Source organism: Alternaria dauci, chromosome 10 (genome assembly GCF_042100115.1).
Source record: "Alternaria dauci strain A2016 chromosome 10, whole genome shotgun sequence".
NCBI classification, from domain to species: Eukaryota; Fungi; Ascomycota; class Dothideomycetes; order Pleosporales; family Pleosporaceae; genus Alternaria; species Alternaria dauci.
In genome coordinates this window covers 792011-818573 of record NC_091281.1, presented here as the reverse complement: position 1 = coordinate 818573, position 26563 = coordinate 792011, and the positions used below count along the sequence as shown (strand labels likewise).

At 51.6% G+C, this 26563-nt stretch overlaps 12 protein-coding genes across 12 annotated transcripts; 6 read left to right on the top strand and 6 right to left on the bottom strand.

The window, feature by feature from the left end:
* Positions 1–537: 537 nt before the first annotated feature.
* On the top strand, positions 538–2495 carry ACET3X_009685 (uncharacterized protein; the record flags this gene model as incomplete). The annotated part of the gene is made up of 5 exons (XM_069455827.1): positions 538–685; positions 739–1191; positions 1251–1462; positions 1509–2369; positions 2430–2495. 5 exons carry the CDS (start codon positions 538–540, stop codon positions 2493–2495), a joined length of 1740 nt encoding a protein of 579 aa, XP_069302518.1.
* A 323-nt stretch (positions 2496–2818) lies between these two features.
* ACET3X_009684 (uncharacterized protein) lies at positions 2819–6212 on the top strand (the record flags this gene model as incomplete). The annotated part of the gene is made up of 7 exons (XM_069455826.1): positions 2819–2825; positions 2881–3323; positions 3374–4299; positions 4350–4521; positions 4586–4903; positions 5244–5569; positions 5621–6212. The coding sequence occupies 7 exons, from the start codon at positions 2819–2821 to the stop codon at positions 6210–6212; spliced, it is 2784 nt and encodes a 927-aa protein (XP_069302517.1).
* A 361-nt stretch (positions 6213–6573) lies between these two features.
* On the top strand, positions 6574–7527 carry ACET3X_009683 (uncharacterized protein; the record flags this gene model as incomplete). The annotated part of the gene is made up of 1 exon (XM_069455825.1): positions 6574–7527. The coding sequence occupies one exon, from the start codon at positions 6574–6576 to the stop codon at positions 7525–7527; it is 954 nt and encodes a 317-aa protein (XP_069302516.1).
* A 542-nt stretch (positions 7528–8069) lies between these two features.
* ACET3X_009682 (uncharacterized protein) lies at positions 8070–9753 on the bottom strand (the record flags this gene model as incomplete). Its single annotated transcript, XM_069455824.1, has 3 exons — positions 8070–8753; positions 8810–9327; positions 9378–9753. 3 exons carry the CDS (start codon positions 9751–9753, stop codon positions 8070–8072), a joined length of 1578 nt encoding a protein of 525 aa, XP_069302515.1.
* A 1065-nt stretch (positions 9754–10818) lies between these two features.
* ACET3X_009681 (uncharacterized protein) lies at positions 10819–12048 on the top strand (the record flags this gene model as incomplete). The annotated part of the gene is made up of 3 exons (XM_069455823.1): positions 10819–11071; positions 11122–11542; positions 11598–12048. The coding sequence occupies 3 exons, from the start codon at positions 10819–10821 to the stop codon at positions 12046–12048; spliced, it is 1125 nt and encodes a 374-aa protein (XP_069302514.1).
* A 454-nt stretch (positions 12049–12502) lies between these two features.
* On the bottom strand, positions 12503–13564 carry ACET3X_009680 (uncharacterized protein; the record flags this gene model as incomplete). Its single annotated transcript, XM_069455822.1, has 1 exon — positions 12503–13564. One exon carries the CDS (start codon positions 13562–13564, stop codon positions 12503–12505), a length of 1062 nt encoding a protein of 353 aa, XP_069302513.1.
* A 294-nt stretch (positions 13565–13858) lies between these two features.
* ACET3X_009679 (uncharacterized protein) lies at positions 13859–14863 on the top strand (the record flags this gene model as incomplete). Its single annotated transcript, XM_069455821.1, has 1 exon — positions 13859–14863. The coding sequence occupies one exon, from the start codon at positions 13859–13861 to the stop codon at positions 14861–14863; it is 1005 nt and encodes a 334-aa protein (XP_069302512.1).
* A 197-nt stretch (positions 14864–15060) lies between these two features.
* On the bottom strand, positions 15061–16017 carry ACET3X_009678 (uncharacterized protein; the record flags this gene model as incomplete). Its single annotated transcript, XM_069455819.1, has 1 exon — positions 15061–16017. One exon carries the CDS (start codon positions 16015–16017, stop codon positions 15061–15063), a length of 957 nt encoding a protein of 318 aa, XP_069302511.1.
* A 632-nt stretch (positions 16018–16649) lies between these two features.
* Positions 16650–17570, top strand: ACET3X_009677 (uncharacterized protein; the record flags this gene model as incomplete). Its single annotated transcript, XM_069455818.1, has 2 exons — positions 16650–17438; positions 17526–17570. The coding sequence occupies 2 exons, from the start codon at positions 16650–16652 to the stop codon at positions 17568–17570; spliced, it is 834 nt and encodes a 277-aa protein (XP_069302510.1).
* A 578-nt stretch (positions 17571–18148) lies between these two features.
* On the bottom strand, positions 18149–23114 carry ACET3X_009676 (uncharacterized protein). Its single transcript, XM_069455817.1, has one exon. It carries the CDS (start codon positions 22088–22090, stop codon positions 18242–18244), a length of 3849 nt encoding a protein of 1282 aa, XP_069302509.1. The 5' UTR covers positions 22091–23114; the 3' UTR covers positions 18149–18241.
* Positions 23115–23299: 185 nt separating this feature from the next.
* Positions 23300–25635, bottom strand: ACET3X_009675 (uncharacterized protein; the record flags this gene model as incomplete). Its single annotated transcript, XM_069455816.1, has 4 exons — positions 23300–24067; positions 24123–24344; positions 24397–25348; positions 25406–25635. The coding sequence occupies 4 exons, from the start codon at positions 25633–25635 to the stop codon at positions 23300–23302; spliced, it is 2172 nt and encodes a 723-aa protein (XP_069302508.1).
* A 64-nt stretch (positions 25636–25699) lies between these two features.
* On the bottom strand, positions 25700–26428 carry ACET3X_009674 (uncharacterized protein; the record flags this gene model as incomplete). Its single annotated transcript, XM_069455815.1, has 1 exon — positions 25700–26428. The coding sequence occupies one exon, from the start codon at positions 26426–26428 to the stop codon at positions 25700–25702; it is 729 nt and encodes a 242-aa protein (XP_069302507.1).
* Between the last annotated feature and the right edge of the window lie 135 nt (positions 26429–26563).

The window sequence follows — 26563 nt, the reverse complement described above, 5'->3', positions numbered from 1 at the left end:
TGAAAAAAGAAATTTACAATGGAAATCAAATCAGATTGGTAGCTATATCTACCCTGCCACGGAAATACATGTTTAAACAACAGCTTGAAGCACTACACGGTTCTTTGTAAAGAGAATGTACCCATCAAAGGAGGAAGTTGGGTGGGGTGAATATGGAGAAACTAACGCGTGGGAGGCCTAGAGCACCCGCAGGCTGTAAGAAGCGGGTACACCCCACTCATCACACCTCACTTCAGCAAGCCGCAACTATCGCTTTACTTATTCCCTACCCACATGCCGACCATGTCTCTTTGCAAAAGCTGCAGATCGATTCCCTTCCGTGCGCTCCAACGCGGCGAGTACCCTCCGGGCTGGAATAAGGATTCCTGGGTCGATGAAAATGGTCAGTCTTGGGGAGGCGACAGCCACGCCTGGACATGCAACAGACGCCAGACCACACTGCCGAAATTGAGAGAAAATGCCGTCAGCTGTGTGCTGTGCAGCATGCTCATCCACGATTTGGAAAACAGGCCATCGTACATTCGACTTTCACAAGAGATGGACCTGAACGTCGCTCCTGTGTGGCTTCTTCTTCCTGGATCTGAAGGCATCTACAACCAGAAACTTCATTTACATCTTGAGCAGCAAACCCCTGGTTTGGAAAATGCCTTGGAGACGACTGCTGTGGAGTTTCGGAGCAGATTTGGTATGTAAAGTGAGGTTTTACATGGGCTCAGTATGGCAAGCTTATGAAACCAGATGCCCCATCTCCGAACCTTTTTCAGAGCGTAAAACTAGAGAAGTTGCTCGACTCTGTGCCATTGAAACAGCTGACTTCTTGGTTTCATGATTGCAATACTGGACATACAAAATGCTCTGGTCTCCAGAAAGATGTAGAATTACCTACAAGGGTCCTGGACCTGGACACCATGCCTAGCGCAGATATTATGACCAAGCATGTAGATGATTGGGAACATCTGTTCCTTCCGAGCGAATGTAGGCTAGTCGAAACAAACGCAGGACAGTTGGGAAAATATGCCACGCTTAGCTACTGTTGGGGTAGCGGTCTGCCGTTCATGACTACCAAGGAGACTTTACCGTCGAGAAAGAGTGGCATCAGCTTTCGGGATCTTCCCAAAACCCTTCAGGATGCTGTCATGATAGCGCGGTATCTTGGTATTCGGTATATTTGGATCGACTGTCTTGCCATTGGTACGAATTCTAGTCTTCGATCTTGATCTATATACTGATTCTGATATCCTTACCTGTAGTACAGGATGACGCGGCAGACTGGGAGAAAGAATCGGCTGTCATGGCTGATATCTACTCAAATTCATACATAAATATTGCCGCATCAAATGCTTCGCACTGCGGAGCGGGTTTTCTCGGACCACGGAGGATGCCAATGACTAAACGTGTCGAAATTTGCGACGAGGAGGGTGATCTAGAGCTGTACCTTGTTGCTCAACAAACGCGAAGTCAGGTAAGACCGTGTGGGGAGCATCCATGAAATATCTGACATGACTTAGGAACCGGTGAGAGATCCGCTATACCAACGAGCCTGGGTCCTACAAGAGCAACTACTGCCAACGCGTTCTATACATTTCGGAAGCGACAACATGCTCTGGCGGTGCCCTAACGGTATTGAACACGAAGAGCAAAGCAGACAATGGACACATCTGTACACTCTCAGTGCCGTAGTGACCTGCATAGGTCTACCACCAGGGGCATCGTTTGGGCAAGATGCCTGGTTTCAGCTGGTTCGGGACTACACCTCACGAGGAATTACCTACTCCAAAGACAAGTTTCCAGCCATCGCAGGCGTCATGACTGTTTTACGGCGCATGACGGGTGACACGAGTTACGCTGGACTCTGGAAGCACAATTTTCTCAAGTGGCTTTTGTGGATACCTAAACACGATGTTGCACCCTTTAAGCGGCCTGCTAATTGGACAGCTCCTTCCTGGTCATTTATGTCTGGAGATGGTCCGGTAGACTACAGCTTGGGAGCGCTCAGTACTGACATGAATGCGTGGTTACGGGAGTTTTGCGCAACTCTCGAAGAGTGCAGCGTCACGCCCAAGGGCTTGAATGCTCTCGGCGAGTTGACGACTGGCTTCGCCCGCATCACCGGTTCAGTCGTGGCTCTTACTGGCATCTCAAAAAATTCAGCGCAGTACACCTACTTCTCATGCAGCGTTCAAATGCGCGATCAAAAAGCCCACCCTGCGCGGGTTCTTTTCGACGTCGAGATTTACGAGCGCTGCGATGTTCTGGTGATTGCGCCGGCTTTTGGAATAGCAACCATATGCACGAATCAAGAGCGCAGCGAGTATGTGAGGGTTGGGTTGGTGGTGATTCAAAGAGTAGATCTCAATCAGACCAAGGGTGTAAGTAGACATCTTGACTGTGATGAGATAATCGAGAATGAGAACGCTGATGTATTCCAGAATCCGGAAGAATGGTACCCAGAAGCATCAGATTATCCCGAGGCACGCTCGATTGTGCTTCTCTAGATGGAGCTGTAAATACAATAGTGATCAAGCTCTGGGGTCTGCGTTGATCGTAGCGGATTTATCGGATCTTAGTTAGGTACTTCCCCGCATTTGATGTGCAGCAGGTACCCTGAGCCGGACTCCACAGCAATGACAACCTCGGTGCTTTTTTCCACCCCATCTTACTGTCAAACAAATTGCGTCTTGAACGATGGAGCTCTCTAGTTATCTTCGTGTAGCGTCTCCACTAGCTCTGGGTGATTGGGGTTGAGTAGATGAGCCAGGCATTGTGTCTCTTGTTTGATCATTCGAGATAGAAGAATCACTAGAAAGCGAACACCACCATGGCGCGTAAGTATATGCCCTTGCTCTATCTCCATGTCTGGAAAATGCTGAGACATCAGAGTACCCATAATTGCTGGAGTGGCTGGCACAGCAGCAATCGCAGCCTACTTGAACGCAAAACACCAGATTGCCCACGACCTTACGAACGCTAGCGGCGCGTTCATACCAACCCAAGATACTCTAGACTTCATTGCCGATCGCGCCACCAAAAAACGTGTTCTTACCTACCATGTCTTCGAAGACCAGGTTCGCAAACAACCAAATCATCCCTTCCTCATCTTCGAAGGCAAGACATGGTCGTACAAGCAATTCATGGAGGCTTTCACAAGAGTGGGGAATTGGTTGATAGATGACCTGGGCATACAAGTCCATGAGGTGGTTGCTATCGATGGCGGGAATAGCCCAGAGTATCTGATGCTCTGGTTTGCTCTGGATGCGATTGGAGCAGTTCCAAGCTTCGTCAATTGGAACTTGACTGGAACGGGATTGGTGCATTGCGCGAGAGTGAGTTTGCTAAAGTCGCGTTCGTAGTATCGGGCTGATCGTTGCAACAGGTATGCAATTCTAGGTTTCTCATCGCAGACGCCAATGTCAAGAGCAACGTGGAACCATGCCGTGCCGACCTCGAGGAAACGGGCATAAAGATTGAATACTACGATCCATCCTTCTTTGCATCTTTGACGAACTCGACACCTACACCAGAATCACGTCGCGAACATATTACCGTGGAGTCTGTCCGCTCGCTAATGTATACTTCTGGAACTACCGGGCTACCCAAGGCTGTGGTTGTGAGCACCGGTCGCGAGCTCTTGGTTGGTTACGCTGTCGCTAAACACTTGGATCTCAAACCGGAAGCCAGAATGTACACTTGCATGCCACTCTATCATGGCGCTGCACACACCCTCTGCACGACGCCAGCCGTTCATGCTGGCAGTACAATCGTACTAGGCCGGAAGTTTTCACACAAGACCTTCTGGCCCGAAGTAGCAACTTCAGATGCGACCATCATACAGTACGTCGGCGAGCTCTGCCGATACCTGCTCAATGGCCCGACAAACCCATACGAGCGAAAACACAAGGTGAAAATGGCCTGGGGCAACGGTATGCGCCCAGATGTATGGGAACCCTTTCGTGAGCGTTTCAATATACCCATCATTCACGAACTATATGCGGGTACCGATGGAATGGGGGCGTCCTTCAACCCCAATGCAGGTCCTTTCACAGCTAATAGCATTGGCCTTCGAGGTTTGATCTGGAATTGGAAGCGTGGCAACGAGGAAGTGAGAGTGAAGATGGACGTTGACACTGAGGAAATCATGAGAGATGCCAATGGCTTTGCAATTCGATGTGGAGTGAATGAACCAGGTCAGGTCTTGCATAGGCTAACACCCGAGACGGTGGCCACTGCACCGTCTTATTACAACAATGAGGGCGCAACGCAGGGGCGGAGGATCACCGATGTGTTCGAGAAGGGTGATATGTAAGTCTCGGTTGTTAGGAGCTTGATGTGCGACAGGCTGACAATAGCAGGTGGTTCAAGTCCGGCGATATGATGCGACAGGATGCCGACGGTCGCGTCTTCTTCGTCGACCGCCTTGGTGATACTTTCCGTTGGAAGTCTGAGAACGTGTCTACGAACGAAGTAGCCGATATGATTGGCAAGTTCCCACAGATTGCTGAAATTAATGTGTACGGCGTGCTTGTACGTAACATTCCTGTTTGAACTACATGTGAGACAGGTACTGATTTCTTACACCGATCTTTAGGTGCCTGGTTACGACGGCCGCGCGGGAGCTGCTTCCATCGTCATGGCGGACGGCGTTACTGAAGCGACGTTCGATTTCCAAGCATTGGCGAAGCATGCTAAAGCAGTCTTACCGAGCTATGCTGTACCGTTGTTCCTGAGAATAACACCTGAGTTGGAGTACACAGGCACTTTGAAGATTCAAAAAGGCAGGTTGAAGAAGGAAGGTGTAGACCCGGACAAGATTACAGGAGGGGACAAGCTGTACTGGCTACCTGCTGGAAGTGATCGTTATCTGCCGTTTGGGAAGAAGGACTGGGAAGCCATATTGGAGAAGAGGGTACGTCTAGCGTAGCATGAGAATATATTGAACGTCTTGGGGATCGTTCCGAGTGAGATTGCGCGGTACCATGCGATGTGACAGGACGCTCCAAGCTTCCCACGTGAAGGGTTATAGTGAGCAGGATGGCACGTGCACAACGGGTCCCAGTTTTGCGCCTAGCGTTGGCGCGCCCGCGGGTGGCGATCTCTTTAGTCAGCCAGCCCGATGAGTTTCGCAAGTCCAGCCTCAGTCTTCACTTAGCAAACGACACAACGCTTTGCGCCGCCCGTAATACAATACTCCACACCAAGCCCGTAACTTTACACACGATCAGAATTCATAACCGCATCCGCTCCAGCGTCTATCGCCCTTTAACGCTGCCACAACCGTAACAATGGGAAAAGCCGAAGCAGGCAGCACAAAATGGGTCGCCAACAAGATGAAGTCCAAGGGCTTGCAGCGGTTACGCTGGTGGTGTGAACCTTGCCAGAAGCAATGTCGCGACGCAAATGGATTCAAATGTCATGTTCAGAGCGAGAGCCATGTCCGGAACCTGCAAATCGTCGGCGAGGACCCCAAGAAGTATATCCAGGGCTTCAGCAACGACTTCCAAAGGGACTTTGTAAATCTTCTGCGGACGGCGCACAACGAGAAGTGGATTGGAGTAAACAAATTCTACAACGAGTGAGTCTGCCACTCTCCATGCGACAGAGAACACACGCTGACTGTCCTTAGGTACATCCGAGACAAGGAGCACGTCCATATGAATGCTACGAAATGGAGCTCATTGACCGAGTTCGCCAAACATCTGGGCCGAGAGGGCATCTGCCATGTCAAGGAGGACGAGAAAGACGGATTGATGATTGCTTGGAGAGATACTTCTGTTGCGGCTGTAAACAGGCGGAACGAGATCGCGGAGCTAGAGGCTGCTGAGGCGCGAAGCGGTGCTGGCGAGGACAAGATGTTGAAGAAGATGGCAAAACGTGCACAGGAAGAAGCCGAAGCCAAGAAAGCCATCGAGGCCAAACGAGCAGCGGCTCAGGCGGCCGTGCAACAACAGGTCACCCCGCCAGCAGAAGGAGCTTCGCCGACAGGGGAGAAGAAGACCGACTCTCCGGCCGACGAACAGAAGCCAGCGGATGGGAAGGAAGATACGCAAGAGCCCAAAGCGGATGCAGCGCCCGTTAAGCTAAGCTTCGGCTTGAAAGCCAAGGCTGCACCTGCGAACAAAGCTGGGCTAGGTCAGATGAAGAGTCAGAGCATCTTCAAGCGGAAGAAGGACGACGCGACATCGGAGCAAAAGCCGGTGAAGAAAGTCAAGTTATGAGCGATGTTGGAGGGTTGGTTTCTTCATATGCATAGCGCGGCGTTTGGGTCATCATGTTACACATGAGACAGTGGGGCTGGGCGTCCAAGTAACTCACGCACAATATATCGGCACGCGGTGCACCCGCTTTCAGCATGTCCCGCATCCCCGAGGGCTGTCGCGACATTTCGCGTTCGGTGGGTACACGCGTCATACCATGTCTGACTTAGCGTCATTTCTGCGCGTCTACATCATCGAGACGCGTCCCTGCTATTCATCTCCACCAACATCTCCCACCATTTTGAAGAATTTCTCGTTCTTTACTCCTTCACTCTACATACTCGTCGCGAACACACCGAACCGCCCGTCTCCTGTCGCAGACATGTCTCTTCTTACTCTGTCGTCTCTTCCAGACCCGATCCTACATCTAATTTGTGTCTACCTCACGCCCGACCGGCCCACTGTCAATGACGATGAACACGGCCAATGCCCGACCCTCTATCGTCCTATCATCAGCCTCTCTTTGACCGCGCATTCACTCAATCGCATTTCCTCGAGATACATCGCGACCAACATCAGTCTCACAGATGCATGCGCGCGCTGGAATCTGTTCCTACGTACCGTAACGACGAACCCCACTTACGCGTCGAATGTCAAATACCTCAAACTAAACGAAAGCTCGGTCGAAGAAGAGATTCAGGGAACGCCTTCGAGATACCAATATGAATACATCGCAGACATGTTAAGGGCATTGAATGGCTTGGAGGCGCTATACGTACATCACGGCATATCGGCCTACGCTGGTCACATCGTGCACTGTCTTACGCACAAGCCACTGCCGCTATGGGATACAATACGGGTGGTGCGTTTCGATAACACAAACACCTGGGACGAGGAGTGCGTCGTGCAACTCGATCTCAAGCGCAAAGAGAAAGGAGAAGAGGAAAGCACGCACCTCAAATACACTACCGGGACAGAGCAACTCAATGGGAAGTTGGAGGGGTTGAACATGACCAATTTCTTCAAAATACCGGACGTTGCTGGTGTTATCGCTACAACTCGCGACTTCGAGAACGACGGCGATGACCAGAACGACGCGGATTGGGTGGACGAAGACGAGGAGGAGGGTGTGGATGACGAAAGCGATGGGTGGAGTGAGCGTGACTACGAAGACGATAGCGAAGATAGTGACTGGGATTCTGAAGATGAGAGCGATTACGAAGATGATTGGGAGGCTGAGTACGGCTTTGCTGTACCAAAGGCTGAGCCGGTCAAGGGACTATCGGTTCCGAGCACTGCGGTCGTACTTCCCGGCAAAAGTCTTCTGGACTTTTGAGGCTGTGTATGATATACAATTACCTGATCGCTAGGTAAACGGGACTGGGTATAGTCCGTCTGCTGGTTGTATAGTATCTTGTTGTACATTATTAAGTTTTTGGATTTAATCAGGCATCATCCTAAATAGAGTCGTTTAATAGTAAATATTGCTTCCTGAAGCAACACATTCGAACTTGTAGTAGAACCGTCTTTTGAGCCGCCAAATGATTCTAATAGAAGCCGTTTTTGTCCAGACAGCGGAAACATCCAGGAGTCCTACTATTTCTGTTATAGTATCTATGCTCCAATAGTCTTGATACCGTCAACCTTATTGTTTCATCAAATCTATTATCCCATATTCGAGTGGTCTGTCTTTGGGACGCTACCAATCTTCCTGCTCCATTGGTTGTTCCAGGCGTAGCAACGGCCCACAGCGCAAAGTCTCGGACAGGACGTTCAGGGCTGAACGCTTAGACAAGACTACGAAGGCGCTAGCATATACTGATCTTGAGAGTATAGAGCAGATCGGACAGTCGATGTCTACTTTTCTCACGATATGCCTTATCGCGCCCTCAGAAATCTGACCGTCATCGGTGGTGCTCCTGCAGTGAAATGATCCAGAATACCGTCCCAATAGTCGTTTACATCCGTTCCTTCGTCCAGTACAACGTCAAACTCCGCGATCACCCTTCCGATCACACTCCTTAGTTCCATCAGGGACAACGCCTTGCCTGCACAACTATATGAACCAGTCGAAAACGGTATGAACGCCTGCCTATTGAGTACCAACTCGGGCTTCGTTGTCCATCGCTCAGGAATGAACTGATCAGGCGCAACGAAGTTCCTAGCATCGTGAAACAGGGGAAATAGAGGTATGTGTACAATCATGTTCCCTGGGATGAAGCGCCCGTTTACCTCCATGCCTTGTGGTGGTGTGACGCGTTGTGAGCCGAAGAAGACTGAAGGCCACATGCGCATTGACTCCTGAATTACGGCTTCTAGCATTGGCATGGGTCGCTGACAGTCGTAATTGTCAATGTTCGCGAGGAACTCGGCGCGGACGGCGGCCATGTAATGGGGATGTGTGGCGAGGTGCATGAAAAGAAAAGTCAAGGCTGAGGAAGTCGTTTCGCTGCCGGCGGAAATGATGAGGCGTGATTCGCCGTAGAGGAGTTCGCGACCTTCTGGTGTTTTGGGGGTGGAGGTTATGAGGTGTGAGATTAGGTCGGGTTTGGCGTCTCGGACCTAGATGAAGCTGTGAGCATTGGTTTCTGTTGAAGACGCGGTGGGGAAGACGTTACCTGCATACGCGCTTTCATCTGACTGACGCTCCAGTCTCGCCATTCCTTCATGGGTCCCGCGAATGAGGTAAGTACGCCAATCGCGTTCATCAGCCATGGCATGTGATACATGTATCCCAGCGCCTGGACGCTGTTCATGAAAGTAGCAAGGATACTGGCCGCGACGTCGCTTTGCTCGCCTTTGATGAAGCCCATTGGTTTACCAAAAGCCAGTGCTGCCATGACGTCGTAGCTGTAGTATGTCGCGTACTCAAACAGCGGAACGGACCTCCCTTCTTCGCTCCTCAATCGTGCAAGTAGCTGATCTGTGAAGCCTTCAACTTGCGGCGCATAGTCCGAAAGTGATATCTTCATCGCGTTGTCCCAGACCTTGCGGCGCTGACGGTGGAACGCCTTGTCGCGATTGAGGTGTAAAGACTTTTCCATGACGTCAAAGAAAGGGCCCTTCGATGTACTTGATTGGGCTCCCAGAATTGGTTGGATCGCAGCTGCATCAAAGATGGTGAGCTCACGTGGCCCTGACGGTGTTAGCACTGAATCTGGAAGGAAGTACACAGGTTGGACAGACCCGTCCTAACATAATCGCCATACCAACTCTGCAACCGCTGCAGAACCCGATGGTAATGCAGGCCGCTGTCATATGTCTGTTTGATGGTCCACCAACGCGATAGCTTCGCGTTCCAGGGCCCCGGATAGTCGTTAAGTGGATGAAAAAAGGCACGGTACGCTCCGATGTACAGCCATAGTGGAACCCAGAAGGAACTCGTCACCAGGGTCGCGGCGATGAATCCAGTGTAATATAATAGAACCCAGTACACGGTAATCGCTAGTCCAAGGATCTGAAGGGTCAAATGGTCGACTTCCACTCGTCGCAGAATGAACTCGTGCAGGATGACCGCCGATAATGGTGCGAACACAAAGAAAGCGGTGGGAACCGACTCCATGGTCTCGAATGAAACTGTGATCCCGTTTGAGTGTGCTGAAATCCAGTGGTGACCAGCTATCGAGGCAGTGGTGACCGACGAATATTTCTCCGCTGCTCCCTGATTGAGACGTCTTCACCGCTCGAAACGTATTCTGCAATCAAATATGATGGGCACCAGTATTGCACTGTTGCGATTGCAGTGTTTGGTTTTTATTGGGAGTACAGAACGTGGAGGATTTGCAAGTGCGACTTGTTTGCTCGGAAGCAAACAGTCACACGTGGAAAACTGGTGCGAGAACCCGATCGACCAGTCCCGATATTTGGAGTGGGACATGCCCAGCCCCCGTCCGTCCTGCAAACTGCATATTGCGAATTCAGTTGGTGCTCCGCAACAGGAATGTTGCCGCATACTGATTAGCATGCAGGGGTCAGCATTATATTGCTGGGTTCTGTCGCACACTATCGTACATAGCCGGCTAGCGCCTCGGTACAAACTCATCCCCAGTTAGCCTTCCAACCTGTTGATATCGTGGAGTTCTCTAGTGGCTCAAAGCTGTCTAGTTCTCTAGAAGGAATGTAGTGTAGCCTCAATTCTCCGAACACCAACTTGCTAGATGCAGGAGCGCCGTAGTGTGCGACTTTAGTACGTAAATCAGAGTTGCCGCTGCATGCGGCGCCTGCCCTTTCGGGACGGGGATGTAGGAGTCCGTTAGGCGAGGCGGTGGCAGGACCTCCATGCGGTTAGGGCGGACTGGGACGACGGATATAACCATGGCAAAAAGGACGTACTTCCTCTTTTTGTGGTTTTATGAGGATCTTGTCTGGCATTTAAATGGGAGAGCGCATATCCAAGAGCATTGTGCGACCGGAGCGTGCGCCTGCATCTTACGGTTCCACTGTCGAAGAAGCAAGGTTGTACAGAGAGGATCACCTGTGTACCCCCGTGTCGAGCTGGCATGGTAACTCAAGCTGCTCCAAAGATAAGTTCGCTGCGATTCCGGAAGTAAGCTCGAGGTCCTAGCGATCCCGCCCTCTTTCCCAAGTCCTGTCTCTTCCTGCAAGCCCACGGCATCCTCCACCTATCATGACTTCGAGTACGACCGAGTCGGGCGTCTTGCCTGCGCCTCCCGGTGTTAAGACAGACTTCAGTGGTGACCGAACCGATCTTCAGAGTAGGATCATCGTGGTGTATGTGGTGATGACAATACTTTCCACTATCGTGCTCGGACTACGACTGTATACTCGCATCTTCATCCGCCGTATGACGGGGCTGGACGATGCACTGGTAGTTCTCAGTTGGTGCGGCTGCATCGGATGGATGATCATATGCTTCCAATGTGCGTATGCCGCATGGTCACTCTGTGTACGCGACTGACTTCAGGTACAGCCTTCCAATACGGCTTCGGTGAACACCTCTGGAATGTGACCATGGAGCAACTGATGGGCTATACGAAAATGCTCGTTGGCATCATGGTAGTGTATGTTTGGACGCCAGCTCTGGCTAAGCTTTCGTTGTTAGCACTCTACTACCGTCTCAACCCGGACCAGAAGGTCCAAGCATCCATCTACGCATTAGCAGTCCTAGTCACCGGATACTCATTGGCTATCACTATTGTCGCCGCCGGGCCATGTAATCCGCGAACGCATACCGACCAAAAGTGCCTTACGGACCTCAACCTGTTCATGGCATGTATAAACATCATCACAGACTTCTTGATCCTCTGTCTGCCGATACCGATGTTGCGCGCTTTGCAGCTGCCCATCAAACAAAAGGTGTTATTGGGCTTGGTGTTCGCCCTGGGATCTGGGTAAGCATACCCAGTCAATATGCCGTCTCGGGCTACGTGCTGACGGCCTCTGCAGCGTGGTTGTCATATCCACTGTCCGCATCATATACGTCTACAGTATGATCAGTGATCCCGACTCGACTTACAACGTGGCCAAAGCGTGTATCTTCTCTACAGTCGAGCTCAACGGCGGAGTCATTTGCGCATGTGTTGCACTCTTGAAGCCTTTCATACAGCAGTATATGCCCTGGATACTTTCCCTCTCGAGCGGAAGCGGGAGCGGAGACCGGTCTAGAGTTCGCAAACTGAAGATGTTTGTGAAGCGAAGCGGGGAAAAGAGCTACGAACTACAAAGCGCAGACGCAGTCGCAGACGCAGATGCGGCCAAGCATGTCGACAACAGGTTGGATTGTCGGATCGCCGTGACGAGATCGTATAGTGTCTCCGGTTCGAAGACAGGTAAAAGCGATGGCGACAGCATGGAAGACCTCTTTGCGCCGACCGCAGGCTGGAATGGTGGTCGATAGCCGCCTGCCATGCAACTCTTTGAGAGAGGCGTTGTGAAATTATTGTGGGGACATGCAAGAAAACCGAAGAAGTGCTTTGCACGAGCTTCTCTCGAGACAGCTACTAGTGTCGGTGTCATCATAGGCATGGCGCAAGCCTGAAGACGGGGCTACGCGTTGAAGGACTAAAATGTGCCAAAAGCTAGTAGCCCGGCTCAGGAGGCATCGAGGTCATGGGCCTTGTGTATATATTGCTGCAGAAGAGATCACCATATTCCCGAGAATTTTAATGAAGCAGTGATACAAATTTGCTTTAAAGCCTGCCAGACGATCAGAAACATACTGATTAGCGGTCACGTCATGAGAAAGTTCCCGGCACTTACGCAACGAGAGTGAAGCCAGCTTTATCAAGCCAGACTAGGGTATCAATTCACTGTTCGTTAATTACAAGCGCGATAGATCAAACTTTCAAATCTCAAGCGTCAATCTCTGCCCTCAGATTCTGGCGTCCACGAGCGATCGCGTCGCCCAGATCCATATTAGAAGCTTGCCCGCGCATGCTCGAAATGAAGCGTTTTCCACCATCCCTATTTTTCTTCTGCCTTTCCTCCTCCTCTCTATCTTTGATTTCCTGTTGTCGAACACGCTCGGCCCGCTGCTCCTCGAGCGATGTCGCCTCTGCTTGCATAGCAGCGAGACGATCGGCCGCGCTCTGGTGGGCTTTGGCATCGTCGGGTTGTTTTCTAGGCGGCGTACGATCCCGTCGTCGGTATGTGTGGTGGTCACGAAGGTCGCCGCGATCTTCCCTCCTATGCGGTGATCGGGAACGATCTCGCTGGCTGCCGTGCTTGCGGTAAGGTGATCGTGAACGGGATCTTGACCGTCTGCGGTGGCTGTCACGATCGCGACGATCGTCACGGTCATCCCTCCTGCGCGGCGAACGTGATCGATGGCGCCGGCTGTGTTTGTGCTCCCGCTCTCTGCTCCGCTCCCTGTCCCGATGCTTGTGCTTTCTTTCTCGCTCCTTCTCTTTCTCGCGCTTCTCAGCATATTTGGCCTCTTTCTGCGCGTCTTTCATAGCCTTCAGCTGCATCTCCATCTTCTGCTTCTGTATCATGAGGAGCGGATCTTGCAGGACTTTCTTGTGCGTGTCGCGAGCGGTATTCGCGTTCGGATCGGCAGCGACAGCATCGATGCCGACAGCAGCACCTTTCTGTAGACTCTGTGTTTCGTTCGATTTCAACAGATTGTCGATCCTGCGCTTGCCCAGTAGGTAGCCCTCGCGTTCTTCCGTCACGCCTGCATCGCCACTTGGGCCCGCATACATCCAGTCCACCCGTCGCTGCACAACTTTGCCGCCATTCTCAGCCTGTAGCCGTTGGAGTTCCTCGATTTGTGCTTCTTCTTCGCGTTCCTTGCGAAGTTTCTCGATCAATTTGCGTTCCTCGAGCGCAGACTTCTCCTCTTTCCATACCCTCTCTTGATTCTTGCGCAGGTGCGGATGCCAGGATTTCTTCAGGTTGAGGTCGCCTCCCATATTTGTGGATGGTGGATGTGGTGTGGATGGATATGGAGTGGATGTGAAAAGACAAAGGAAAGAAGGAAGGCTGGGCTGGACGATGCGCCACATGTCGCCAAGGCGCTAAATCAGGCCCCACCCAAAAGTTACTCTGCTGTAACCTCCGCGACTTCTCCGCAAAAGTTTCGACTGAACCAGTGCGCCAGCATATCGCCCGACATTGCGACAGACTTTACTCAGCCCAAGCAACGCCGCTCGCATATATTCCTGTCTAACACACCTTCTTTTCACAGCGTTTAGTACGCCGCAGCAATGGCCACACGCAAACGAAACGAGTACCTCGACGTCGAGGAAAGCGAGGATGAGGAGAGAGACTACGATTCCGAGGAAGAGAGCAGAGCGCGCATGCTCCCGGCATCAAAGCGACAAAAAGTAGGCCACGATTCTGAAGACGAAGAACAAGACGAGGAGGTGAATGATTCTGGCGAAGACGACGTGGAAGATGGAGAGGACGATGACGACGAGCAATACGCACCGAAGCGCTTTCCCTCGAAAAACGCCGAATTAGCACACCTCGAGAAGCTCGCCGCATCCCTTCCCTCCGAACTAAAGCTACAATCCACAAAGCTTGGAAAAGCCTTACCACCATCATCACTCAAGAAAGACAAGTCCGGCGTTATATACCTCTCACGCGTCCCACCCTTCATGAAGCCAGCCGTAATGCGCTCTCTCTTGACACCGTATGGAGCAGTGGGTCGCATTTTCCTGACCCCCGAAACCAGCACCTCCCGTACTCAGCGCCTGCGCAACGGAGGCACGCGTCGCAAACTCTTCCTTGATGGCTGGGTAGAATTTATACACAAGCGCGACGCCAAGTTCGTCGCCGAGAACTTGAATGCACAAACAATGGGCGGGAAGAAGAGGGGCAGGTGGCATGACGAAGTGTGGAATATCCGATACTTGAGCGGAGTGAAGTGGCATAATCTGGTCGAGCAGATCCAGAATGAGAACGCAGAGCGTGCGGCGAGACTCAGGTTCGAGATATCACAAGGAAAGAAGGAGAACAAGGCCTTCTTGGAGAATGTGGAGAGGGGCAAAGTTGCTAGTGGAATTGAGGCTACAAGGCGGAAGAGAGGGGATGACGTTGGTGGTGATGATGCGGTGGTGGAGGCAGCAGAAGCAGTGCACGAAGCAGATGGGAAGCCAAAGAAGAGAAAGGGGAGGCTAGAGTTTTCGCAACACACGACTACGAGCAAGGCGATGAAGAAGCCCGAGCCAGGCCAGGATGTGAACAGGGTGTTGAGTAGTATGATGTAAAGTGAGGCGCATGATATCCAAGAATACAATTATATTTCAGACTTTAAGCTATGTCTGGTGTCAAGTCCGAGTGGAACCTCGTACCGTAATGCAACAAGTGTAACGCCAGAATTCCCAATGTCTTTTCGCATGGACAACGCCGGCCCTTGAGAGCAAAATGCCAGGGTATAATAGTACAGTATCGTTTTCTCGCCTTCCTAGATGGCCGTTCCTCGCTCGAAGCTGTCGCGTATCTCGCTTGTGTATCGATTGTAGAAGCGCGAGAGCTTGTCGTTGAACTGTTTGTTCTTCTGGTTAATGTACGTAACATCGCCCACATCCTGTTCGTCGCGTATGCCCCTCGCGGCCCTGGCCTTCAACCTTGCACGCTCGCCCTTCTCCAGGTCTTCTACTAGCCTATCGACGGCTTCTTTGGATGGCTTGTGATCGTGACTATACGCTTCGTCGACTGGTGTGTTGATGCGCCCTTGGCTGTCGACTGTGTAAATCTCTCCCGCATCCGTCTCAACAAGTTGGAGGAGGCCGGAAGAGACTTGCGCCTGCAGTTTCTTTGCTTTCTCCTCTGCGTACGCTTCCATGTCCACTTTGCTCATCTGACCAATCTGCCTTTTGTACACCTTGTTCGCCTCGTTTCTGTAGTCTGCAAACGCGACACCTTCCCTGTTCTTTGCTTTCTTCTTGAGTCTCTTGTCCCAACTTTCGCTCTCTTCGACCGTGTAGTCCCAATTCCTTTTGCGCTCAAAATCAGGATCTTCAGATTTCAAGAGTTTGTACGAGGCTTTCTCGTTGAGTGCGCCGAGTTTGGAGATTTGCGCAAGACGAGAGCTACGATCTTCAGCATCGCGGACCTCGCGCTCTGTCGCTTTACGGCCGTTTACTTTGGCAGTTTGGAGCGCTTTGAAGCGGGCCATTCGCGCGGCAAGGGCTGCCTTTGGGTCGGGATTTGTTGTTTTGGCGACGGAGTTGTCTTCTGGCACAGCAGGTTCCTGATTTGAAGTCGCATCCGGTGCAGGTGTTTCGATCGCGTTCATGGTGGTTGAGGCTTCCGCTTCGTCGATTTTTGGTGGTGCAGACACGGTAATAACATCTTGATCGGCCTTTGAAGGGGCGTCAGATGCATGCGCCACGTCGTCTACTTTTGCTGGGTTGGCCATGGTGGGTGATTGATGCTGTGAGGACAGTCGCTCTTCCGCGAATTGCTGGATTGACGACTGCCAAGACACTAGCGGAACCGCCGTATATGCGAGAGCCTCAACCATGAATGGAAGCCTTCTACTCTTCATCATCACAACGTCCAAGTAAAGTCACATGGGGATGACGATGTAACACACGAAATCGGAATCTAGCACACGGCCGGCTTGATGCGTTAGTTGTCTGTCATATTCCGATCTTGTCTACCATCCATTTCCTTGTAGGCAACGCGACCCTCGTATCTGTTCCTGCATTCAGCAATACCTGTATAGTCCTCATAAGCTTGATGGAGATGTTCACAAAATATTCCACCACTGATAATAGTATTGCAGCTAGCGTTGATCTCAAGGGCAGCGAACACTGAGTAGACGACCCACCCACTACCAAACGTAAAGTCTGTTGTCCTGAAGGTGTTTGTGGGGCTGGATTTCAGTAGCTTCCCTACGACAGCTTCTTTCATATGGGTAAAGGCTAAACGGAGAATACAAATATAAAAAAGCTTGGCTACCACATCTCATAACAGCCAACAATATATCAGTCGCTCCTGCAAATCCCAAGACGCAGTGCAAAGAAGTCGACTCATTAGACTCTCACCATGGCATTCCCTGCATATGTCGTCCTGGCGCTCACGATATTCGCGAGTACATTCGCAGCTCTTCATCCCCGACAATCATCCACCATAGCCGTCGACCCAGCCAAAACCTACCAGACCATAGATGGCTTCGGTATATCCGAAACCTTTCAACGCGCAAACCAAATGCGCGCCCTCTCACCCTCACTTCAACGCTACGCTCTAGATCTACTCTTTAACCGCACGTCAGGCGCCGGCCTTTCTATCCTGAGAAACGGCATTGGTTCATCCCCGGATTCCAGCAGCGACCACATGGTTTCCATTCAACCCAAGAGCCCCGGTAGTCCAAATGCAGTGCCGAAATACATATGGGATGGTAACGATAATAGCCAAGTTTGGATCAGTACGGAGGCAGTCAAGACGTATGGCGTGGGTACTGTGTATGCAAACGCATGGTCAGCACCAGGCTACATGAAAACGAACAACAATGATGCAAACGGAGGATCGCTTTGTGGAGTATCTGGAGCTATCTGTTCGAGTGGAGATTGGAAACAAGCGTACGCAAACTACCTGGTCCAGTACATCATTTACTACAAGGATGTCGGCGTAAACATCACGCATCTGGGATTCTTGAACGAACCTGATCTTACGACGAGTTATGCCAGTATGAGAAGCAACGGACAACAGGCCGCAGACTTCATCAAAGTGCTCAGGCCGACGCTCGATAAAGCAAATCTTACGAATGTCAAAGTCACCTGCTGTGATGCTGAAGGGTGGAATAGTCAACAGGGTATGATGGGTGCCCTAAGCAGCGTGAGTGGTATGTTAGGTACAATCACTGCGCAGTAAGTCTCTTCTTCTCCTCATGAGCATCGATTCCGTCCACTAACAGCCATCCAGTTCCTACACATCCCAGCCCAACAGCCCAATAAATACCCCACATAACGTCTGGCAGACAGAAAATGCGGATCTTCAAGGCCCTTGGGCCACAGCATTTTATAGTAACAATGGCGCAGGCGAAGGATTGAATTGGGCGAACAAAATCCATGCTGCCCTCACAACTGCCAACGCCTCAGCCTACTTGTACTGGATTGGCGTCCAAGGTGGAGCAACAAACAGCAAGCTCATCCGCATCTCTGATGACAAGAAGTCAGTCATACCTAGTAAGCGTCTTTGGGCCTTCGCGAATTGGAGTAGGCATGTGCGACCAGGCGCGGTGAGGATAGGCGCGAGCGGCGGTCCGAGTGGGAGTCGAGTCAGTGCCTTTAGGAATACGGATGGAAGCTTGGCAGTGCAAGTTATACAAGGAGGGACAGCAGCAGGTGTAGTGACGGTCACAGTGAACAGCTTTGTTGCGTTGGCGGCCAAGGCATGGATCACGAACAATGAGCATGACTGCGACGAGATAGTGGCGACGTTGGCTGCGGATGGGAGTAGGGTTAGCGCGCAGGTGCCGGGAAGAAGCATGGTGACTTTTGTGCTTAGTCGATCCATATAGATGAGGTCATTTGTAACTGTAGCAAAAATGTTTGTCTTGAATCATGCCGGACAAAGTACGGCCTCATCGTGAATCGTAGCGAAGCGTGTATCTAAGTTTACTTACCCGACAATGGCATCTAGATGGGCTCGTCTCTTGGCTCAATAAGCACCTCGTTCACGGAAACGTGCTCTGGCTGCTTAAGCGCATACACAATGCACTCCGCGACATTCTCTGGATCGAGCACCTTCGCCCCACTTGGCTCTCCAAACTTCTTCAGTGCTTCCTGGTCTGTGCTCATGCCCAAGAGGTCCGTCGTTACATTTCCTGGCTGCACGGAAGTGACTCTTAGCCCAGTACCGGCAGTCTCTAGTCTTAAACTTTGTAGTGTAGCTTCGACGAAGAACTTAGATGCCGAGTAGACGCCCAGACCAGGAAAAACCTTGCGTCCAGCATCAGAGGAGATAGCAAGGAGATGGCCCTTTCCGCGCTTGAGCATCGAAGGTACGATGGAAGAGATGACGTTGAGGAGACCTTTGCAATTGACGTCGACGGTTTGGTTCCACTGGTCTGTGTATGTATTGGCCATCATGGTGAAGTACATCACTCCGGAGACATTCACGAAGATATCGACAGGTCCAAGTTGACTCTCTGCTGCAGCAACAAGGGCTTCGACCTGAGCTTTGTCGGTAACATCGGTCTTCTGTGTAATGATCTTGCCTTCACGGATGACGAGTCGCTTCTTTAGATCTTCAAGAGCGTCGATGCGGCGAGCTGCGAGGGCGACATGGCAGCCCTCGCGGGCAAGAGCAGTGGCTGTGGCGGCGCCGATACCAGATGATGCACCCATGACTACGGCAACCTTACCGAAAAGGGGACCTCTTCGAGGAAGTCTAGCAGATCCACCTGTAGCGTCCTGTCGTGTAGGAGGCTTTGGTAGCCAACCTCGTGCATACCAGTGCCGTGTGTAAGTCTCCAGAAGTACCTGGTCCACCTTCGGACGCTCTACTGCAAGTCGTAGCGGCCTAGTCTTCGCGTTATCGAGTACGACGACATCTCTAAGGAACTCGATGCTAGGCATACCGCTTCGCAGGATATCAACCGTGAAGGCACCATCACCACCTTTGGCAGAACCTCGCTTGTCATCCCAAAGACTAGTCCACTTCTCAAATTCCACTGGCTGAGTTGGGTAGCCTAGCGCGTTGAGGTCCTCAAAGACCTTACTGATATCGACTGGATCGGGGTCTCCAATATGGAAAATGGTCTGTTCAGTCTCGGTCTGGTTGCTGAGGTGCATTATGGCCTTGCTGACGAAATCAACCGGGGTCATCTCTGCGCGCCAGCCCTTGACATCCGGGTAGTGGCCGATTCTGATTGATTCAACAATCATGGCCGTCAACAGATCCCACGCATTAGCAGCACCTGTCTCGCTATGGCCACTGATAGTTCCAAGACGGTGGATCTTGATAGGAAGACCTCTTCGACCAGCCTCCAGAGCAAGCTGTTCGGCCACCCACTTGGTCTGGCCGTAACCATCAGCGAGTTTGGTAACTTCATCAACCCCAAGCATGGCATCTTCTGACCACCCTTCGCGACCTTTGGCCGGAAGGAGCACTCCGTTAGTAGAAATGTACTGCACGGTGGCACCACCTTGAGCAGCAAGACGAAGGATCTCTCTCGTACCACCAACGTTGGGCTTCTGTAACGCAGCGTAGGGATAGACTAAGTTGACAGTGGCAGCCGCATGAACTATCACATCAAGGCGTTCCGCCAGCGTCTTGAACGTGTCAGGAGCGAGACCAAATCGCTTACGTGACAGGTTTCCTGGAAGAATCTCGACACGCTCCATGATGTTATCGCTCCACAGACCAAAGTCCAACAGATTCCTGCGTATCCTGGCAATACCGGCAGGTATGTCGTCTTGCGAGGAATCGGCGAATCGGACCATGCATACAATCTGAGCTGACGTGCTTTCGAGTAGATCTCTGAGAAGGAAAGCACCCAAAAAGCCAGTGACACCAGTAAGTAGCACGGTCTTGGCATCCTTGAGCGCACACATCTTGGCATCTTTGGGTTGGATCTCCTTGTCCAGTACAGAATCTGCACGTAAAACAGCAGGTAGGTTTTCCTGTACTTCGGCGGTGTGTCCGTCACGAATAGCACGGACAGTGTCCAGGTGCCCATTAAGCGTTGCTGGAGTAGCGAGGCGCGCCACTGGCACTCTAAATCCGAAAGTGTTTGACAAACGCGCAGCCAAGTCGGCAAGTAGGAGTGAGTGACCACCCAGATCGAAGAAATTGTACTCGGGAGTGATGGAGCTTGGGCTGATGCTCAATATTGATGCCCAGATTTCCGTGATTTGCTCAATGGAGATGGGGCTCTGCTCGAATTTTCGTGCGCTTCCAGTTGGAGATGCAGGCCTGGGAGGAGGAAGAGCTTTGAGATTAACCTTCCCAGACACATCGCTTGTTGGAAGGCTATCCATCTCCACCCAGAGCGCGGGTATCATATAATGGGCAAGATATGCCATCAACATACGCCTGGCAGTCGAGCTGCGGCCGGTTCGGTCGATTTCAACTTCTGGACGCTCTGCGGATGTATCCTTGTCTCTCACGATGTACGCGACCAGCTGTCTGTCAATGCCTTCTCCGAAAGGTACTACAGCGCAGTGGCTGACCGCTAGGTGGTTGAGAATTGCGCTCTCGACTTTTCCAGGGACCACAGAGTATCCACGGATTTTGATCATAGCGCCAACACGGCCAGTAATCTCAAGCAACCCGTTCGACAAGAGGCGTGCTTTATCGCCAGTCCTGTACATACGAGCACCGATCTCCGAGCTGTACTGGTTCCGAATGAAAGCCTTGGCGGTAGTCTCCGGACGATTGAGGTATCCTCGAGCAAGCAAATGCCCACCTACGCAAAGCTCGCCGTTCTCTCCGTCATCTACCTTCTGGCCGCTTTCGTCCACGATATAGATGTGTTTCCTATCGATGAGTGGCGGTCCTACAGGACAGTAGGCGGCATCCTTATCCAGTTTGTCAAGCATGTCCTTGATATCTCCAGAAGCAATCTCATGTGTCTCACAAGCGCTGTATACGTTGAGCAGGCGGGTATTGGGTAAAGCTTTGATGCCGCGACGTGCGAGGTCGGTGGTCACAACTTCGCCGTTCAGCCAAACAGTCTTCAGGTTCGGCAGACGCGTTTCTAGCGCTTGGTGACGAGCAAGAACGGCAGAGAAAAGAGTTGGTGTAAAGAGAGTCTCGGTGATCTTCTTGGAGGCAAGCAGGTCCACGAGCATGCGCGGGTCATAGCTTGCTTCGTCCGGTACGGCAACAACTGTCGCACCTCGCAGCAGTGGGCGTATAATTTCCCATACGAAAAAGACATTGCAGGCTACTCGATCGCCTGGTTGTACGTCCGAGAGTCCGAAGCGGAGGTTGTACGAGAGGACTGCTGCTCGATGTGGATTTGCGATGCCTTTCGGCTTGCCAGTCGTTCCACTGGAGTATGCAACAAATGCCAAGCGGTCTAAATCAGTCTCCTCGGGCAGTGGCTTCAGCTGCGACTCATCTACCTGACCGTTCGTGGTTGAACTGGTTTCATCCAGAACAACGAGCGGGGTGCTTCCCTTGATTTTGCCGACTTCGGCACTGATAGTAACTATGACAGCTGGTTGAGCATCCTCGAGAACGTCGGCAAGGAGATCTGGAGGATAAGCCAGTTCCAAGACCAAAAATGCACCACCGGCCCGTAGTGCTGCTAGACAGGCGATTACATAGTCGGCGGATCGCGGCAACAGGACACCAACCAAGCTGTCGCGGCCGACGCCATGGCCCCGCAGCCGTTCGGCGAGGGCAGCGACTTTATCGTGGAGCTCTTGGTAAGTGTACGTATGCTTGTCGTCTTCCAATGCAATCAGGTCCGGGGTAGCGCAGGCCTGTTTCGTGAAAAGTGCCGAAAGGTCCTTGGTAGTGTCGATGACGGACATGGTCTGGAATTTTCCAAAGAGGGGCAGATGGAGAGTCAGAGCTTGCGAGTGACGGGCGCCCAACGTCTTATTTATTGAAGTGCACTCTCCATAAGTCGAATCGATGCTTCTCGCTGAGTGATGTAAAGCGTGGGGAATTTGGCTCGTTGGGGGTGAGATGGCTCGCTAATTCCTTCGCGGATCATGGCACTTTCCTTGTCTTGAGGTGGTGCCGAGAGCGCCTGCCGATAACGTCATTTGCTAGCGTGGGCTAACAATCCCACGAATCCATATTATTGCTCAGTGTTGCGTCTCTTTGAAGCCGTCGGAATGCTCCCTGTGGCTGGTTGGCTCCTTGTGGACAGCTTGCATGAACACCATCCGTGTTACTGCCCATGTAGTGTGGCCGCCTGTCGGGTCGTCGCGCGATAGCCCTGGCCTAGCAAACTCGTAGTGCTCTATCAGTGGACAAAGGGTGGCTGGGCGGTTGCTGCTGGCACTGTCTGGGCATTGTTGGGGACCTGGGGATACGTGAGGCGTTGTGGGCTGGCGTCGTCGCGCCGGGCAAGAGGCGTGGCAGCCCTGGAGACCTCCGTACTGTGCACTACCAGCATTGCTATGTGGTGGGGGGCTTCGCTCCGTACTCTTGTAGGTACTTTAGGAGTCCTGTAGCTCCGAAGTTGTCCTAATGATCCACTGGATGTCGCAGGTGGCTCCGGCAATGAAGCTGTTCGCTTGGGCAGACAGCAGGAGGTTTCTGTCGTTCAAATAAGCATTACAATAAGTTGTCAATTACCGAACCACTGGTACATCCTACACTGATAAGATGCAATCTGCTGCTAGTCGGCCTCATGACGTTGACGCAGGGTTGGCTGAATAGCATGTGAAGGCCTTATACAGCACGTTCGCAGGGTGCAAGGCGGAGCAAACAGCGAGAGCATGAATCATGAATGTTGCGCAAATCATGCCATTGACTGGGCACATAGTGTACGATTAAAGCAACGCTTTGCAAGTCAGAGATGAGGGAAAGATAGTGTTTAGGTCGTTCAAGAGGAATGCGGGGGAGGCGCTAAGACGCGGTAACATGGCCAGACATAAGCCTTGCTCAAGGTCGATCTGACGCATCCGTTGTCGACTGACTAATGCGCCTAACGCACAAGACTACAAACATGCAGGAGTCATGAACAGCTCCTGCGCTCTGACTGCGCTCTGACTGCGCTCTGACTGCGCTTAGCCCTGCCACTTGGTACGCCTCTGCCGGAACATAGATACCATGCCAATGGGCAGCAGCCCGAAGTCTACCACATTGAGGCCACCGAACTTATCAATCATCTCCAGGCCGTACATCTGTGTGATCCACTTCCAGTAGGCTTCCATCGAATCCCAATGGGCGGTGATACCGCGTAAGTTGTTCTGACCCTGGAGTTGCTGCTGGGCGTGCAGCACAGGCTCACTTGCGTCGATGGACTTTTCCTGCGGTTGCTCAAGCAACTCCTTGTAAACATCTACCAGGTTCGCTCTGCCGATACTCATGAATGCCTCAGGATACCTGGCAAATTCTTCAAATGAGAAGAACGTATCAGGGTCTTCAGGCTTCCAGTTCGCATCCTCGGCATTGCGACGTTGATTACGGCGAACACCTTTATCGAACGCGCGCTTAACAGTGTTATAGTCACTGCGCAGGGTATCTTCGTACTCATCCAGTAGGTCGTATGGGTTCTCTTTCACCGAATCCCGGATTTGCAATAAGCCGACGAATGGAGATTTCAGGTCCAGACCTCCGAGCTCGACGGGGAAGAAGAGAAATCCATCCGGGACGTCTTCGACAGAGAAGCGCTCTTTTATCCTCGTCTTTAGGTGCTGCACAATGCTGCCATTAGGGAAAATGCTGTTTTGAATGTGGCAATGGGTGGTGAGCATCATGTCAACGTGATCGCGGCCAAAGCAATTGGCAGCCATCCCGAAGTTGGAGCTGAAGAAGGTAGCTGCGTAGGAGTTCTGTTTCATTTCGTCAGCTGTTTTGCCGCCGAACCAATCGAATTGAACTACTTGCCCACACTTGTATGTAGTCGATAACACTCTTCATTTTGCCTTGCAGCTGAGTGCGTAGTTCTTCCACATGGCCATCGACCATCTTTTGATCGATCTTAAACCTTCCACTCTTTGGATCAAGCTGCAAGAAGCCCCATCGGATATCGCCTTTCGGCAGGCGATCGTCAGTCTCAGCATCGGCGTTGTGCGAGACGCGAACACTGCCTGTTTTCTTCCCATCTAACTGAACCTACTGTAAGCTAATTTGTCATCGTGATTTTTGCTAAACAACTTACCTTGACTCCCGTAATATCAACGAACTTGACAATACTTTCCCAGGCATTAGTGCACGTATTGTGATCCTGGTTCCAGAACCACACGTCGTCGCCGAGACGGTGCAGGTCCGGCCCGCCAGTGGCTTGGTTCACAGCGAAATCCAGACAGAAAAGCACGGCCTCCCCCAATGTATCACTCAGGGCATGGGAACCTGGCATTCCTCGACGACGCAAGCGCGGCTCGGATGACGGATCGTCCATGAACTTCAGTGGTGCCTGCAGGTAACGCGCAAAGAACTTCTGCCATTTGCCCGATACTCCAAGGAAGTCTAGAACGGTGGAAATGGTTTGATGCGGCAACAATGGGTTCCAGGAATCGAAAGTTGTATGCAGACAGTACAGTTGTCCGTGTAATCTTGTATTCAGTACGATTTCAGTGGATACGAGGTGAAGTAGCGTTTGCTTTGCTTGCATCGGTTTCTTGGACTGACGGCGGTATTCCTGATCTCCGTCGCTATACGAGTCTCTATCGTCCTTTGTTGCCTCGAATTCCTCTATAGTTTCAAATTGCTCGGAGTCTGAAGACGCATCACGTAACATCCGATTGGCACCGGAAGGAAGCCTTGCTGTTTGCTTCGCACGACCCGTACTTCGAACCTGAACCGCATTGTAGTGCATTCCCTGTGCTGATGCCTTTTGAAGCTTTTGGACAATGTAATCTCCGTACTCTGCTTCCTCTTCACCTTCACCTGCCTCAATTTGCTGGGTGTCATAGTCCAACAGCTGGTGGGCAAAATATCTGTTGCGATGTACGCTTTCCCGCTTCTTTTCAACGGTCGAATGAATTTGGGTGCCTTGGTCGCCCAGAAAATATGATCGTCGCAGACGGTCGGTCTTTGAAACCTCTGTGAAATTTCTCTTCCAGGCTACATGCTTGTGCGTGTCTAAGAATGCCGATTTGAAGAACACGGACCTAAGTGTTGAGCAGTCAGACATAACACTTGTGTTATTTGGAATGATGACAACTCACCACTTCACACCAATGTGATGGAGGAAGATGGCCTGAAGAAGGTCCGGATCAAGGTGAATGGAAAAGTCACCGTTAATCTTCCTCCTCTGTTCTAGAAGTACAAATGGGCCCCAAGTCCAGCGATCAAGGGCCGTTATGCGCACGTTGAGGATGTCACATAACTCCGCGAGTATCACGTCTGTCGGGTCATCAGCTATGAGAACTTTGCAAACGCCACGTGGATTTACCATTGCTGAGAAAGTCCCTGAGTGCCTCTCGCTTCTCGTTTGTGAGAAGATCGGAGTTCAAAAGCCCCTATATGGTTGAGCGAAGGGTATAGTTGTTGAAGGATGTCGAGCCCTTGAAACTGAGTTCGAAGTCTTCAACCTTTTGGCGCAATTCGAGAATGGCAGTAGAGCCATCCTTGCTATCTGTCTTGAACAACTCATCAAGGTATGATCTCAGAGCTTGCTCGTCTACTTCAGCCGCGTGGAAGACGTCTTTCTCCCACTCAGCGCGGGACGCAAGCTTCTTAGCACCGGGTAGTTCCTCAAAATCCTCGCCCATTTCAACATGGCCATCTTCGCTTGTGTGTCCCTCAGAAGAGAGCCACTCAGTCACAAGTTTGCCGTAAAGGTCGGCATACTGAAATCTGGTAGACTGGATCGAGAGGTATCTCAAGAGGGTTTCTTCCCAATCCGAAAGAACTTTAGATGAAACGGAAGGATCGAATCGCGCCTGCTCGATGAAGCGATCGAGATTCTTGAGGTCAGTCTCGAGACGTGTGTTTTTGGATGATCCGCCGATCACTTGCCCTGTGCGACCGTTCTTGCTCCTTTTTTCTGTTTGGAGGCCAAGACATGTTTTTGATCCGTCAAGAAGGAGACACAGTCGCTTGAGCGGGTCTGTCTCAACTTTCGCAGCAGCGACGAGCGCAGCATACTCTTCTTCAAAGACAGCGCGCTGCTTCGCGAGCTCTTCGAGTTTTGTAGTGGTGATCGTCTGAAGCGTCGCGCCAAACACACTACCCGATGAAGTCGCCATGGCAGATGACGCAAGCGTACACTAGGGGCAGAATCTCGGTAGATTGGCTATACCGGGACGTCTAGAGATGCTCCTCAGTCCTGAACAATAGGATCGGGCAGATAGCGGCAGCAAACGTTAGTACTCGCGGATTTG